The 14,120-nt window shown below is 35.0% G+C and overlaps 2 protein-coding genes across 3 annotated transcripts; one reads left to right on the top strand and one right to left on the bottom strand.

Annotated features, from left to right (window-relative positions):
* The first annotated feature begins 3,454 nt into the window (after positions 1 to 3,454).
* On the top strand, positions 3,455 to 9,354 carry LOC7490484 (mitochondrial inner membrane protein OXA1). The gene is made up of 9 exons (XM_024589779.2): positions 3,455 to 4,047; positions 4,126 to 4,216; positions 6,687 to 6,734; positions 7,257 to 7,315; positions 7,779 to 7,854; positions 7,953 to 8,084; positions 8,256 to 8,363; positions 8,565 to 8,619; positions 8,770 to 9,354. The coding sequence occupies exons 1-9, from the start codon at positions 3,620 to 3,622 to the stop codon at positions 9,033 to 9,035; spliced, it is 1,263 nt and encodes a 420-aa protein (XP_024445547.2). The 5' UTR covers positions 3,455 to 3,619; the 3' UTR covers positions 9,036 to 9,354.
* Positions 9,355 to 9,873: 519 nt separating this feature from the next.
* Positions 9,874 to 13,619, bottom strand: LOC7490485 (suppressor protein SRP40). 2 transcript variants are annotated; one of them, XM_024589787.2, is made up of 7 exons: positions 13,267 to 13,619; positions 12,904 to 12,971; positions 12,563 to 12,603; positions 11,534 to 12,360; positions 11,057 to 11,146; positions 10,908 to 10,969; positions 9,874 to 10,177 (listed from the first exon to the last, which is right to left on the bottom strand). In XM_024589787.2, exons 1-7 carry the CDS (start codon positions 13,417 to 13,419, stop codon positions 10,072 to 10,074), a joined length of 1,347 nt encoding a protein of 448 aa, XP_024445555.1. In that variant the 5' UTR covers positions 13,420 to 13,619; the 3' UTR covers positions 9,874 to 10,071. The 2 variants fall into 2 exon arrangements, with proteins under 2 accessions (XP_024445555.1, XP_024445554.1); XM_024589786.2 differs by having other exon boundaries at positions 11,534 to 12,429.
* Positions 13,620 to 14,120: the final 501 nt, after the last annotated feature.

The following is a 14,120-nucleotide window of genomic DNA, read 5'->3' on the forward strand; positions in this document are numbered from 1 at the left end:
AATAATTTCTGTTACTTGGCTGCCATGATGGGGGAACATTTCTGCTTCTTCAAATGACACCGTGCAATCCTTCATCTTAACAAACCTTACTACGTCGTATGAAACAACCCTATAGTTAAATTAATTAGCATAATACTATTCATTTATGTTTTGAGAACAATACCCCCGTCTGCAATTCCTTTTTTTTTCTGCAATCGTTCCTGCTAGTTTGTTTTTTTTCCCTCTCGTCCTTGCATCCTTTGGCTGGTTTGGCATACAAGAATATCACCCTTTTCACGCCAAATGTTCAGCTACAATTCAGTTTAGCTCCAATCCATGGAAAACAGTTTTGCGCCTCCTTTGTGCCAGCTTTCAAATGATAAAAGAGAGGAACATCCTCATGATCCAAGGGCTCATATTTTTTCCCTAACACATATGTTCGAGATGAGAGAACATGTTCGCGATAACATAGAGTATCAAGGCTAATATCAAGGAAGCAATATGTCAAGGAGATAATTACTGTAATATAAAAAACCATAGATATAGAAATTGATTAGTGCTGGTTATAGAATGTATAGTCATATTTCCTTGTATATCACATGTGTCTTTAAACAGAGTCTATAAAGGTTTCTATATAAGTGAATCTAAAGCCATATGCAAAGGTGGGTTTTCTTTCATCCTTTTATTATTGTCTAAACCTTCAATGAACGGAGAAAGAAAGAGAAAAAGAAAAAAAACAGAGAACATGTGAGAAACAGGGGAGCTAAAAAAAATAGGAGAGAAAGAGCAAAGAAAACTAGAAGGAATAATACAATTGAAAACAAGAAAACACGGAGGAAAGAGCATCAAAACTAGCGCTGCCATTGTCTTCGTTGTCTTCAGAACTAGTTAACACCGATTGTTCATAAAATTTTCAGCATCATCGTCTTCGTCCGTCTCAGTTACCAGGTAAGTTTCATACATTCCTTTCACTTTGCATTTTAATTACATAAGGACTGTGCATCTTCATTTATAATTAGTCCTTTCGTGTAGCAAGCGTGTGTGTACATTTCACGCACACCTGGTTATTTTGCCCAACCGGTTCACTGGCTTGGGCTAGTGATCTAGCGAGGCCTGCTGGGTCCAGCCCAGCCATATGGGCCGAGTTAAACCTAGCCCCCCCCAAAAAAAAGAGGTTGGTGGTTTTCTCGTGTATTTTTTTTGTTTGTATTTTTATATTATAAAAATATAAATATGGTATTAAAATATCTGGTTTTCTATGAAATGTTGCAATATATGGAAAAACAAAAAAAAAAAACTTTGTTTTCATGCATACGGTTAATACCCTAAAAATATTTTGAACATTCCTTTTAAAAACAAAAGATTTTTTGTGTGTAGAAGTTTCACCCTTACCTAATTTTGCATTGCGTGTTTGATGCTAATGAGATTTTTGTTAGGGAGTGTGTATAATTTTTTCTATAAAAAATAGTTGTAGACTTTATAAATCAGGGCTTCAGTTTGCAATGGGTTTAAGTAAATCCTTCATACTTAGCATTTTCTTGTTGAATCTCTAAAAATATGCTCTTGTGTTTTCATCATCTCGTTGTGTAATGGAAAATAGCTCAGTGGTGCTCTTTTTGACATGAATGTTTATGCTGAAACAAGAGATGAATTTCATGCAAGGATTGTGAAAACCTAAGATGGTTATGTTTAAGTTTATGATACCATACCTTAGCAAGTTCATGAAAAGTTGTGGGAAAAATCTTGCACATGACATTACCTATTGTTGTAGCTAGCTCCAAAATGCTTTCTGACATTTTGTGTATGCTCCTTAAAGTCTATATGGTCATTATAGCTGTCTAAATTGGCTTTAGAAATGACAAAATTCTTGGTGAGGTTAGTGTGTAATCATAAGTCACCGAAATTGTTCATTGTCAAAATGCAAAGTCCTAATACCATACCATCACTGTACTGCCTCCCTATCAAGGTAACACACCAAACCAAATCCATCTAGTCTGGTTCCTCAACCAAATCTCTACACGACTTGACTGCCGAATTCTTTACCCCAATCAATCCTCATCGTCAAGGTGTCTTGAATTCCCAATCTTCCATCACTATATGGCTTGTTGCTGGCCAAAATTCCAACATAGTTGTCTTACTTCCATCAGCCTGATATGTCCATCTATAAAGTGCACAAAATAGTCCCTAAATTTGTCGTATCGAAGGCAGTCGACCAAGTGACCTTTTCCAACAAAGGCATGTACCATTTTGTTTCCATCACTATGAACCATCCATCGTCACAATGCACAGAATAACCACCCATATTGCCCCCTTCCAAGATAAAATACCAAATCATCCTCGTCGATGATTTGGGCTCCTCAACCGAACCTACTGACTCGACTGTTGAATACTCTATAATAAAGTGGAGACTCTTCCACTTGATCGAAATGGTGTGCATGAGTTGGATTTGGTATAGTCTTCAGTATGTCGTGCCTAGGTTTTCTGTGATGGGAAACATTCAAACGAGAAGATTGAGACTCAAAAGAAGATTGATAGAAATAACCATGTTTATGACTTAGATATATTAGCGAGTTTTGGCTAATTTGAAGAGTTGGAGTATAGTGCCTACTAGTCATGTTGTTTTGTCTAGTTTTTTCCTGAAATTAGAGTTATCTTTATGCATTTATTATTATGGATTGTTTATTTTGTTGATTATACTGAAAAGAGCGAAGCTGTTTTTATATGGCTATAACAATGTTTTTTAGTACTTGTACTCGTTGAGAGAGTTGTTGAATATCTAAAGGAACTGAAATCCCTATTGAGAGATCAATTACTCTCCCATCTATTGGATCTTGTAGTCATGAAAAGTTTTTGTATAAGTTGAAAAAGAATGAATAATTTTTTATTATTTATGAAGTCATGAAAAAACTTCACAAAAAAATTATTGATTCTTCTTAACAAGTAATTAGTGGACCGAGTCAAAATAGCTTTATTGAATCGTGGTCTAACTGCTTCATTATTATTTTTTTGGTATTATAACCAGATATGACAATGAAAATTTATGGAGATGAAGAATGCACTTTCCATCTCTATTTTTACGAAGATCTCCTAACTTTTATATCCGCAGAGAAAAATTTTAATTTTCATAGATGTCTCTCGAGGAGACGAACATCTGGAGATTCACATATTAAAAATTATATATATATATTGAGATTCATCGGATTAGATGATGTCACCTCCGTCTTTGTATCCAAATAAATCAAGTATTTTTATCCACATCCCTCCATGCCCAACTGTGTTCGGACACATTGAAATCTCCAATTTTTCACCTACTGGACTCTAAGAAAAGGCCAGTAAACGGTCTAAAACTGGACTGGAAATAAAAGGCCCAATTTCTAATATCCTAAACCCTCTCAAATTCTCACAGGCCCAGACCATCCTAGTCCAGCCCAGACCAGCCTCACAGAATCAAAACCTCCTAAACCCTCTCCATCACGGCATCACCCCTCCCCTGACCCTCCCCTCCCCTTCTCTAACCTAAAACCCAGAAGCTCTCAACAGGTAATCAACCCCAAAATTCCTAATTTATTCTTTATCCAATACCTCAATATCCAATTTTTTTTTATTAATTCTAAAGAAGCTTCAAATTCTAGCCACCAAAATGGCTTACATGCGAAGTCTCTCGAGTCGATCAACCATCTTGAAACGACAATATTATCCGCGTTTCGCATACATCCTCCACGACGACCACCAACAGAAGGAGAAAAACCAAGAACAACTTAATCCCTCCGAAAAACCAGCAATCACTCCCACTAATTACTTTCCTCAAAGATCCTTCTACACCGCTCCAACCGCTTCTTTCGGCTCTCTTCTTCGCGAACCAAATCACACACACTTCGCCGGCGCATGTTTAGTGCGCTACATGTCTACCACCACCGCTACTTCCGCGGCGGAGAATATCGATGTGGTGATGGATATGGCGGCTCCTGCTGTGAATGAGGTTGCGATAGCTGCTGCGGATTCTTTCTTACCTGTTGCGGTTCTTCAGCATGCGATTGATGCTGTTCATAATTTTACTGGATTCAATTGGTTGGTACTCAAACATTTAATTTGTATTATTAGTTAAAAAATGAGAATTTAATTTTTTTTTTTTTTAAATCTTAATAGGTGGGCTTCGATAGTTGTGACTACATTGCTTATAAGAAGCTTTACGCTTCCTCTTTTGATAAATCAGTTGAAAGCTACCTCCAAACTCAGTGTAAGTTTACTCATATATTACGGTGTAATTTGAATGTTTTAATTTTTACTATTTTTAAAATTTTTAATTGATGTATGTATGCTTGCACATTGTGCTCGCGCGCGCGCTTGCGCATTATTTTTATGCATGTTGGGGTTGGTGTCATTATGTTTTGCTTGTTTGCTTGGTGAGTTAAGGATGGTGTTTTTCTCCTGTTGAAATGTTTTGGAGTTACATTTGTAAGAATCTGCCTGATATATCGATTGATATTTCATGCGAAAAGAATTGTGCTTTTAGAAATTTCAAGTGAAGGTAGGCTCTCAAGTTCATTAAATTCTTCATGGTTTGGTGCTTTTGGATGTTTCTAAAAAAAATCCTATATTTTTAATTGTTGAAAAAATCCTATTTTTTTAATTGTTGAAAAAACCTATTTTTTTTAATTGCTATATGGAGTTAAAGCTTTAAAATTGTGAACATTTTTGAGGTTTTTGTGCTTTTGAATCCGGTTGGCATCTGTACAGCCACCTTCTGCTTGCTTTTCATCGCTTGTATTTTCAGTTTTTAGTTTATAATCTTCTATGATGTTGGTTATGCTGTAGCATTTCAGCCTCTAGTTTGGATTTTAAAGTATAACGTCTAGTAACCTATTAAGTTGTGATGCCTACGTTTTTACATGGTGACACCATTATTCAAGCAGAAGATTAAGTTTCCTCTCTAGAAACAATGATGTGAAATTGATTGTGTTTGTTAAATGGTCGGTGTCGAAAACCTCCCAAATTTAATTCTGACTTTACTATAAAAAAAATAAATTCATAGTATAATTGTGAAAACCAGGTTGAATCCAAGGGAAATTCTACTAAATCTTCCTACAAGATGCTGAAAAAAAAAGTGGGAGGAATTGAATAAAAAAAAAAACAAAATTCTGAAGATAAAAATGATAAATCGATATGTTGTTAACTCAGTTTAAGGTCTATACATCCATTCTTATAAATTTATTGATCATAGAAGTAAAATAAATATCCTTTCAATTTAAGTAAATAATTTTGATATCCCGTAAAGCTAAGGGAAATCAAGAAGGTTATCAATAAACTAATTATAACAAACTTTCTAATCAATTTCTTACCATCAAGTTAATTTAATATTGAAAAGCAATTTTCGTTCACTTGGTAATAGCTTTAGGAGCAAAGATTGTAAACCTTATTCTAAGCAACCGTTCAAAAGTTTGAACAATTTTACTTGGCTTATTCCTCCTTAATAAATTAAATTGAAAGTTGCAGCAATCAAATTAATTCTTTTTGCTTCTTATTCTTGTTCCTAACAACAATTACGGATTGAAAAAAACTAGAAAGCATATATGTCATCTCAAAACAATTCAATTAACATGAACAGAAATCAATAGCGTAATTCTTAAACCAGGATGAATAAGTACTTAAACATGAAAGAATTACAATGATAATGTTACTTCTCATAACTATTAATGGAGATGGATTCTATTCCCCTTGAACCTAACTCAAGAATTATTTCCTCATCCTCTAGGAATTTCTTGCCGCCAAAAGAAAACTCTGCACCCAACGATCTCCCTCCTTTTGTATTCCAATGCTTCATGATAAGATATCAAGGCTAAAGATTAGGAGATTAAAGGTTGTAGATAAATCTCTCTGAATCCCATCATATTTCTTCTTAATGATAAGATTTCCACACTGTTAGTTTCCCATCAAATTAGAAGATAAAACTCGTCCTTCAGCTTGCATCAGGATTTTCGTGTTGAAAAAGATTTTTTCTGACCTGGAGCCCTTCATAAAAGTTGTAGCCCTCAATGTGTAGATGAATATGGGCTTTTGAAACGCATGATTTTGATATCGAGGCTCATGATTTCGATATCCAAGACTCAAGATATGTTTGTTTGAATATTTAGTGTATGAACAAAGAATCCTACCACAAGTAGGATTGAGGCTTAATTTTTGCAAGTCTATTTAGAGGTCCAAACAAACTCGGATTTCTATCCATAATGTTTTTTCTGGAAAGCTTGATATATGTACTTCGACTTAGATGAAGCCCATGTTTCTATTCTGGAACTCCAACTTGGTGAAAAACCTGTCACAAGAAACAAAGGTTTGAAATATAAAATGTAGAATTTCTTATCTTTTTCAGCAATTAATTCATGAAATCTCTTAGGCATGCCAAACCCATAAAATAACTTTTAATAAGCTCAAATAAGCTTAAAACACATTAAAAAGCATAATGTAAGAGGAATAAAAATATATGAATATTTTGTACTTATCATTAAATCACTTGTGCAATACGGTGATTAGAACATTGACGTGCATTGCATACCTGAATTTGCACATGGTTTTTGCTCCTGCTACTACATGACTTGGTGCAACTTTCTTAACCCTCCACAAAGATCTTTTATTTTTCTCTTAATGTATGAAAAGTAAAAATTCAGAGTTTATATGCTTTCATCTCATATGGATTTATGTGTATTCTGCAGATCGTAAGACCACACTTGGAGGAGGTTAAGCAAAGGGTGGAACGTCAGGTATTGCTCATTGATGGTTTTATCAATCCTTGCTCTGTTGACCTCATACATACATTGTTGGTCTGTTTTATGTGCCTGTAGCCCCCCTTTTCTATGTTATGTTGATATTTTACTTTTACCAGTGCATTTCCCTCCTGGTTATCAGAAATACAAGTTTGACTTGTTTTAGATGTTACGCTTCGTCATTTTGGATGTAAATCTAGGTTCCTGTAAGTGGGTGGGTGGTTTTCCTGGTTCTCTATATGGAATTGCCATATCAAAAGGGGATAACATGAAACAAAAGGGCAAGGTAGCCAACTGTGACAAAATCTCCTTAGTTTAGAGTTGAGAAACTTTTTGGTTGGCCTGTGTTCATCTCAGTTTTTTATGTGAATAAAACTTGATTGTTTTCAAGTGATAGCATGCATATGACAATGGACCAAAAGGTTGATGTAGCCTGCGGTCACTCTACTATATAATCCATTTCTTGTTTTCAGAATGCTTTCATCAATCATGTTGGCCCTATCTCTGTCTCTATCTCAGGGTATGGACCCCACTGCTGTTTCTGAAGGTCAAAAAGAAATGAAGAAGCTGTTTAAGGAGTAAGAAACTCTTCCATTTGCTTTTAGGGGAAGTATTGATTGTTTCATGACAATTTAGTTTCTTAAACAAAGGAAATACCATGATCGAAGTTGTGTTCTATATAGTAGTCCATTCTGACTACACTAGTATTTGAATAGTCACGCCATGTGAACCTCCTTGGATGACTTGGAAACATGGTGTCATTCAAGTGCTTTTATATATTTCATGTAATGTTGCTGAAGAAGATAGGATATTACCAAATTGCTATATAATTAGTCCTGCTTAGAGAGGATCATATGTACTTTTCTTTCAGGATGAGGTTTTCACCTTTTCCATTCCTTTTTTCTTTACATAATGCTATAATGTATCTTCATTGAAGTTTGATTACTATAAGTAGGCCAAGTTTTTAGACAGTATAATTCTCCCCTTCATGGCTCTCAAATTCCCTGGAAAATTTAGTTCATTCTGACTTACAAATTGCAGACATGGTGTGAGTCCATTTACTCCACTGAAGGGGCTCTTTATTCAAGCTCCTGTCTTCATCAGCTTTTTCCTTGCTGTAAGCTAAACTTCCATTCATAAATACACTTCAAATGAGTAATTCTTCGTTTATATTTGATCCTCACATTCTATATGTCATGACAATGTTCCCCCCAGATTACAAACATGGCAGAAAAAGTGCCATCCTTTAAAAGTGGTGGAGCATTCTGGTTCGTTGACCTCACAACTGCAGATGATTTATACATCTTTCCAGTTTTGACAGCATTAACTTTCTTGATAACAGTAGAGGTAGATACTTGTTCTATCCAATAAGGTGGTTATGTTTTAGTGCTTGGTTATTTTTTGTTGTTCTTTATAAAAAAGAAGAAGAGAAAAAAGAAATCTGCAAAATTGCTTCAATCTTATTCTACTCAGTTTTGGTTTTTGTTGTTGAGCTGACTAATCTGTGCTACTCTGCAGTGCAACACGCAAGAAGGAATGGAAGGAAATCCTGCAGCTGGCACCATGAAAAACGTTTCAAGGGCCCTTGCTGCTGCTTCAGTTCCTTTGACTATGAGTTTTCCAAAGGTTATTTTATGATCGCTTACAAGTACATGGGATTATGAGATCATATTTAAGTTTTTTACTGCACCAGCATCTTGAAAGTTGAGATTTTCTTTTAGTCTGGCTCCCATCATGATTCACCCTTTCCCCTGCCTTCCCTTATTTAGAGATTGAGAAATGAATTGTTGTTTGAGTTCATGATGAATTTCTCGTTTGTCTTTGCAGGCTATATTTTGTTATTGGATTACATCAAACTTGTTTTCACTTACATATGGGCTTGGTGAGTTTTCCAACTTTCCAGATCTTTTTTTTTTCAAAAAGCTGCTGTGCCAATCTTCAAAGATCAGTGAAGAACTTGTTTTTTGACATTATTTTGGTCTGATGTTCACTTTAACCCTGTTCGTTACCTAATTCTCCACTTGTACTTCAGTGCTCAAAGCTCCTGGGGTAAAAGAATTCTTGGGTGTTCCAAAAGTACCTGTGGCACCACCAACTACTGCTGCAAAATCATCTTCCTTTGATCTGTTTTCAGCAATCAAACAACTCTCAACAGCCAGAAAGGAACCTACCCCATCCCTGCCCATTGAACCACCAAAGCTTTTTGAGCATAAAAAGTCTTCATCTTCAGTAATCACTAAAAGGATAAGAAGTCTAGAGAAAGAAGTAAAGGGAAGAAAGAAAAATAAGAAGAGGTGAAATGGTTTCTCATTAAGATTAAATCATCTTTGATTACTGCAGAGGAGGATTGACTGCTAGTGAAGTTGTCAAGTCAGTGTAATATTAGCTATTCATGATTCATATATTGTTTTGTGGCTAGATTCAGCCTTGTTATTTCAATAAACTGTGTTGCAATTTTGATGTGCAAAATACTATGCTATCATACCCGATTTTTCTTCTCTCTAGCATTCCAAGCCTTAATATGGCTTGGAGAAATCTTCTTGTAGTTCATGGATTTCAAGGAAGATGAAAACCATCAGGACATTGGTTTATTTAGTGAAGCTCATTTTCTGTTGTATTTGTAGATCATGAAATGACAAACAATTAGTCCAGTGACTGCAATTCTCTCATAGTCCGGACGATGCCAGCTTGAGCTCAGAAGCGCCCATATTTTATTCTCTTAACTTGAACCTAGAGATGCATCAGAAGTTTTTATTTTTTATTGCAGTAGCTGAGGGCTACCATATTTTCAGAGGTATTTTTGAATATCAAAATTAATCATTTCTGTCTAATATCCCTATTGAAAAAAAAAATTATCTCATAAACTTTTAAGCTCAAATTCTTTTTTTTTTTTACCAGCAGCAAAGCAGTGGGTTAAAAACCTGTTTGTTTTTTTATTTTAAAAATATTTTTTAAAAAAGAGATTAAATTTTATTTTTTTTGTTTTAAAAATATTTTTTTGTGTATTAAAAAAATAAAAAAATATTATTAATACATTTCTATAAAAAAAAAAAACAATTTAAATATCATAGTAACTAGTAATAAACTAAAGAAAAGCTGAGAAAGCTGTGAGAAACTAGACAGAATACAGAATAGATGGCTTAAATGCTTGACTTGACTCAGAGCTTGTTAAATAAGAGAAAGGAGACGCTAAACGTACAAAACAATGGGCAATAATCATCACGGAAGCAGAAGTCAGCACATTGATGATGAAAAGCTGTGCTCTGGTACATACAAGTAAAAATGCAATGAGATCAAAAATCAAGTGTTCATCGCACAAAAAGAAGGTCCCCGATCAATCTTCATCTGAGTAGTTGAACTTAAATGAGTGTGATTGCAAATCAATCTGCCCTCCTCTGTATGTCCCGCGCTTCTTCTTTGTTTTTTCATGCCTAAAACCCCTGAGAGAGAGAGAGACAAAGGGTCAATGAGAGAATTACCAGAATAAGATCAAAAGGAATGGTATCCCGGCTTTTCATTCTAAATGCACTATCCGTAATAGATACTGAATTACTGATAGTATCAACAACGACGAGGTGTACCAAGTAGAAGTACAGCATGGGACTGGGTGTCAAGTCTAGGGTTTCTTTGAGGTGCATTAAAAAGAATAAAGAACAAAAATCATAATGTGGAAGTCATACAGTAATCATTAACAAAATCATGCAATCTAAAATAGCAACTCTAGCGATAAAACTAACATGTAAAAAAATCGTTCTTAATGTACAACTCCCCAAGATATTGAAATTGAAGGTATATACCTTTTTTTTTTTCAATTTCAAGATTTTTTTCTTCAAAAACATAAAAAAGTAACGACCAACAAAAACCAAACCCTTCTTTGATTCCTTAAAAGATCCTAGGTTAAGTTTAACAGCAATATGTGAATCAGTGTTTCATATTGAAAACTTGCTCAAAGTTAGAATTACTGGAAGAAAAGAGGTTCCTAAACTGAACTAGGTTTAGACTTGGAGTTAGAATAGCCACGCCAGCAGTTTAGATCGGATCATTTACTTCCCAATTAAGTTATCGCTACAGTTTACGTTGGTGCAAAGAATGACAATAAGATAACAGGAACAACCTTGGTTTGCGTATCTGAAAATAAAGATATAGAAATGCCATAACTACAAATTGTACCTTCCTCTAACTTGCCCAAGAACTTCTTGTGCTTTTGCACCATAACCATCCTCGGCACCGTCCTACAGAGAATTTATGGAAAATCTTAAAGAAAAGAAACCAATGAAGGACCAGAAAACTCAAAAACAAAAATGGAAAACTTGTCAAACCTTTGCCCAGTATGAATTATCTTTAAGCCTCTCATCAGAGAATACCACCTCATCAACTTTTACTCTTTGAAAATGTTTAACCGTCTTTGGCTGCAATGACATAGTTCCAGTCTAAGCATACACATAAAACCAACAATACACTTGAACATAATTATTCATGAACACAACTATGCTATCATGAACTTCAACAAAAAATGGGTTTGCTCATAACAATGAGAATATTTTTGAAGAGCTCATAGGTTAATCATCTCCATAAAAATCAGTTTTGTTCAAAACCTGGCTAGACATAACTACTTCAGGTTTTAGTTCCACCACATGGGCAAATAGGTTTAAGCACATATATACAGGAAACCTGGGAAACTTATAGCACTGGAACAATTTGAACATGATGTTAATTGGGATTTAAAAGGAAACTCAGCTTCAGAATTGAAGGTTGAAGTAACAAGCTTCCCTAAATTAGGGTGCTCAAAACCATACCTCAACAGAACCATTCTTTTCCTTCATCATAGATTTCTGCGGTGCTGATTTCGCTCCATTTTCCTCAAGGTTCCCGTTTGCCTGGACGTTTTCCTTTAGTTCTTCTGAACTTTCTGTCTTTCTTCGTTTAGATTCTTCAATGGCTGTTTCATTGGCAGGCTGAGGGGCATCATCTTCAGAAGACAATCTTTTCCTCTTCTTGGAACTCTTATTCTCTTTGTCATTCACATCCTCCTTCAAGTTCTTAGAGTCATCCTTTTCAGAATTTGATTTCCCTTCATCAAGCATCTCAGCAGACAAATTTTCAGAAAAAACAGCATCCTTCCTTTTCTTCTTCCGTTCAGATTTGATGTTCTTGTTGTCCAAAATACTGTCAGCATTTGCTCCTTGCTTACTCTCCAAGATATGTTGCTCCCCATTTCCAATAGTGGAATCAAAAAGCTTGTCTTTCTTTCTCTTCTTATCCTTTGGTTTATTATCTGTCTCACCATCAGTTACTTTGTTTCCCTTGGAAGATGCCACATCCTTAGATTTTTCTTCCACCGACACAGATTCTGCCAGATGATGTCCATCGTTATCATCTTGAGACTCGGATTCCAAGTTGCTTTTCTTCTTCCTTTTGTCCTTGCGTTTCTTATCAGGCAATTCACCAGCACCATTATCAGCAGGTTCCTTCAAAGCTTCGACATTGTCTTGTTCCTCTTGTCCATGAGAATCAGAATTCCTTTTCTTTTCCTTCTTCTCTTTCGACCTTACTTCAGTAGCCACTGTTTCATTTGTTATGATCTCTTCAACACTCTCAGAATTGTTAACTTTATCACCAGCTCCTAATTGATTTTTTATAGCATCAGTATCACACTTCTTTTTCTTTTTAGTGACACCGTTCGTCTGTATATCTACAGTTAAATAGAACTAGACTATGAGCTAGTACCAAAATCCACCCTATAAAAAACATTCTACTAACTATGTAGAAATACATGATATAGTTGCCTACTAGACAAGCAATTTCTTTTGGAGAATTAAACGCACCTTGAACCTGATTGCTCTCTAACTTTTTGCTGGTATCGTCACTGCAAAAATACAGGAAGTCATGCAATTTGAGAATGGCCATTCAAATTTAACACTTAAATCAAGAAAATCCATTTGCAGTATATAGCTTGAATTCAGGGGAATCTGCGAACCACATTCATTTTCAGTCTGATGACTAAAAGAAACCTTGTGCATTCTTTTCATATCAAATCCAAGACACCATTAACGACTTATGGGTAATCATAAAAAAAATCCCTTTGTATAGCTCCACAATTGAAATTCACTGTCAACAAGAGATTACAATTTTTTTTCTAAAAAAAAAAGAAATATAATCACCCTACCTTGTCTTCAAAAACTTGCAAAACACCTCCTCCAAATCAATCAAGGAGTCACCACCCAAATCATCTTTCTGCACAAAGAACACAGCTTTCCACATTTAAAACAACCAAACAAAATCAAGTAAACAAAACAAAGAACACCCAGAAGCTACAGCACAGCACGGACACATTGTCACATTAGGCTTCATTAATCTCAATCATCTCATATACACATCAAACCAAATTCAGAAAAACCAGTTTGCATAAACATAAATTCAACACAAAACACTAACAAAAAAATCAATCATCTTCTCTTAACTAAAATGTTGCATAATTTGATAAACCAGGATATAGAAAGAGAGAATGACTAGTTTTGCTTTTTTGTACCTCAAATTTGGCTTCAGATTCGAACTTTTTTAATGTTTTGGAAAACCCACCAGTGTTTTCAAGATACTTAGCTATAGAATGAAGCAGAAGTGTCTTCTGCTCAGGCTTTAAAGTTTGGGTTTTGCTGTTGTCCTTGTTGTTTTCTTGTTTCATGGTTGGTGGTGGGCTAGAGAGCAACAGCACTTGGCGGGGCTTAAATGATAAGGGATAGGGTTTATGTTCACTGTGCTGGCAACTGGGGTTTTGTGCATAAGGAGATGGATTCCTAGGGTTTTGTTACTACCTGGGTTTGGGTCAGACTGAGCAATAAACCTCAACGGACAGAAGGGTTTAGGGAATGGGTTTGGTTGGGTATTGATGTTGGGGTTTAAGAGCCGTTGGATCAAGCAAATTAAAATAGATTGTCTTGATTATATATTTTGGTCCATCTAGTTTATCAATATTAATTGAATAGTCCCTTTAGTATAAAAAACAATTATATTCCCTTTACCTTTTTTATCCAGTAGTTTCTAGAATAGTTGTCTGACCCGTCAGACACGATCCTAGAACTAGCATGAAAAGGGTTCTAAATTTTAGCTGTAGTAACTATATCATTAAAATTTTAATTAAATTTTAAATTTTGATGAATTAACTATATTATTTAAAAACTTAATTAAGTTGAATAAGTTTAGTTAAATTAATATCTTATTTAGTTCATTACAAATCCAACCGAAGTTGAGCTTCAAATTTCCTAAATTAATCTATCGAGCTAGGCCAAGTATAACAGCAATGGATTCTAGGACATACTTTTCAAATTACTCTAACATCTTTGTACAATTTGGAGTATCATATCATATTTTGTCTAGCATATATTT

This window comes from Populus trichocarpa, chromosome 18, assembly GCF_000002775.5.
Source record: "Populus trichocarpa isolate Nisqually-1 chromosome 18, P.trichocarpa_v4.1, whole genome shotgun sequence".
Lineage (NCBI taxonomy): Eukaryota > Viridiplantae > Streptophyta > Magnoliopsida > Malpighiales > Salicaceae > Populus > Populus trichocarpa.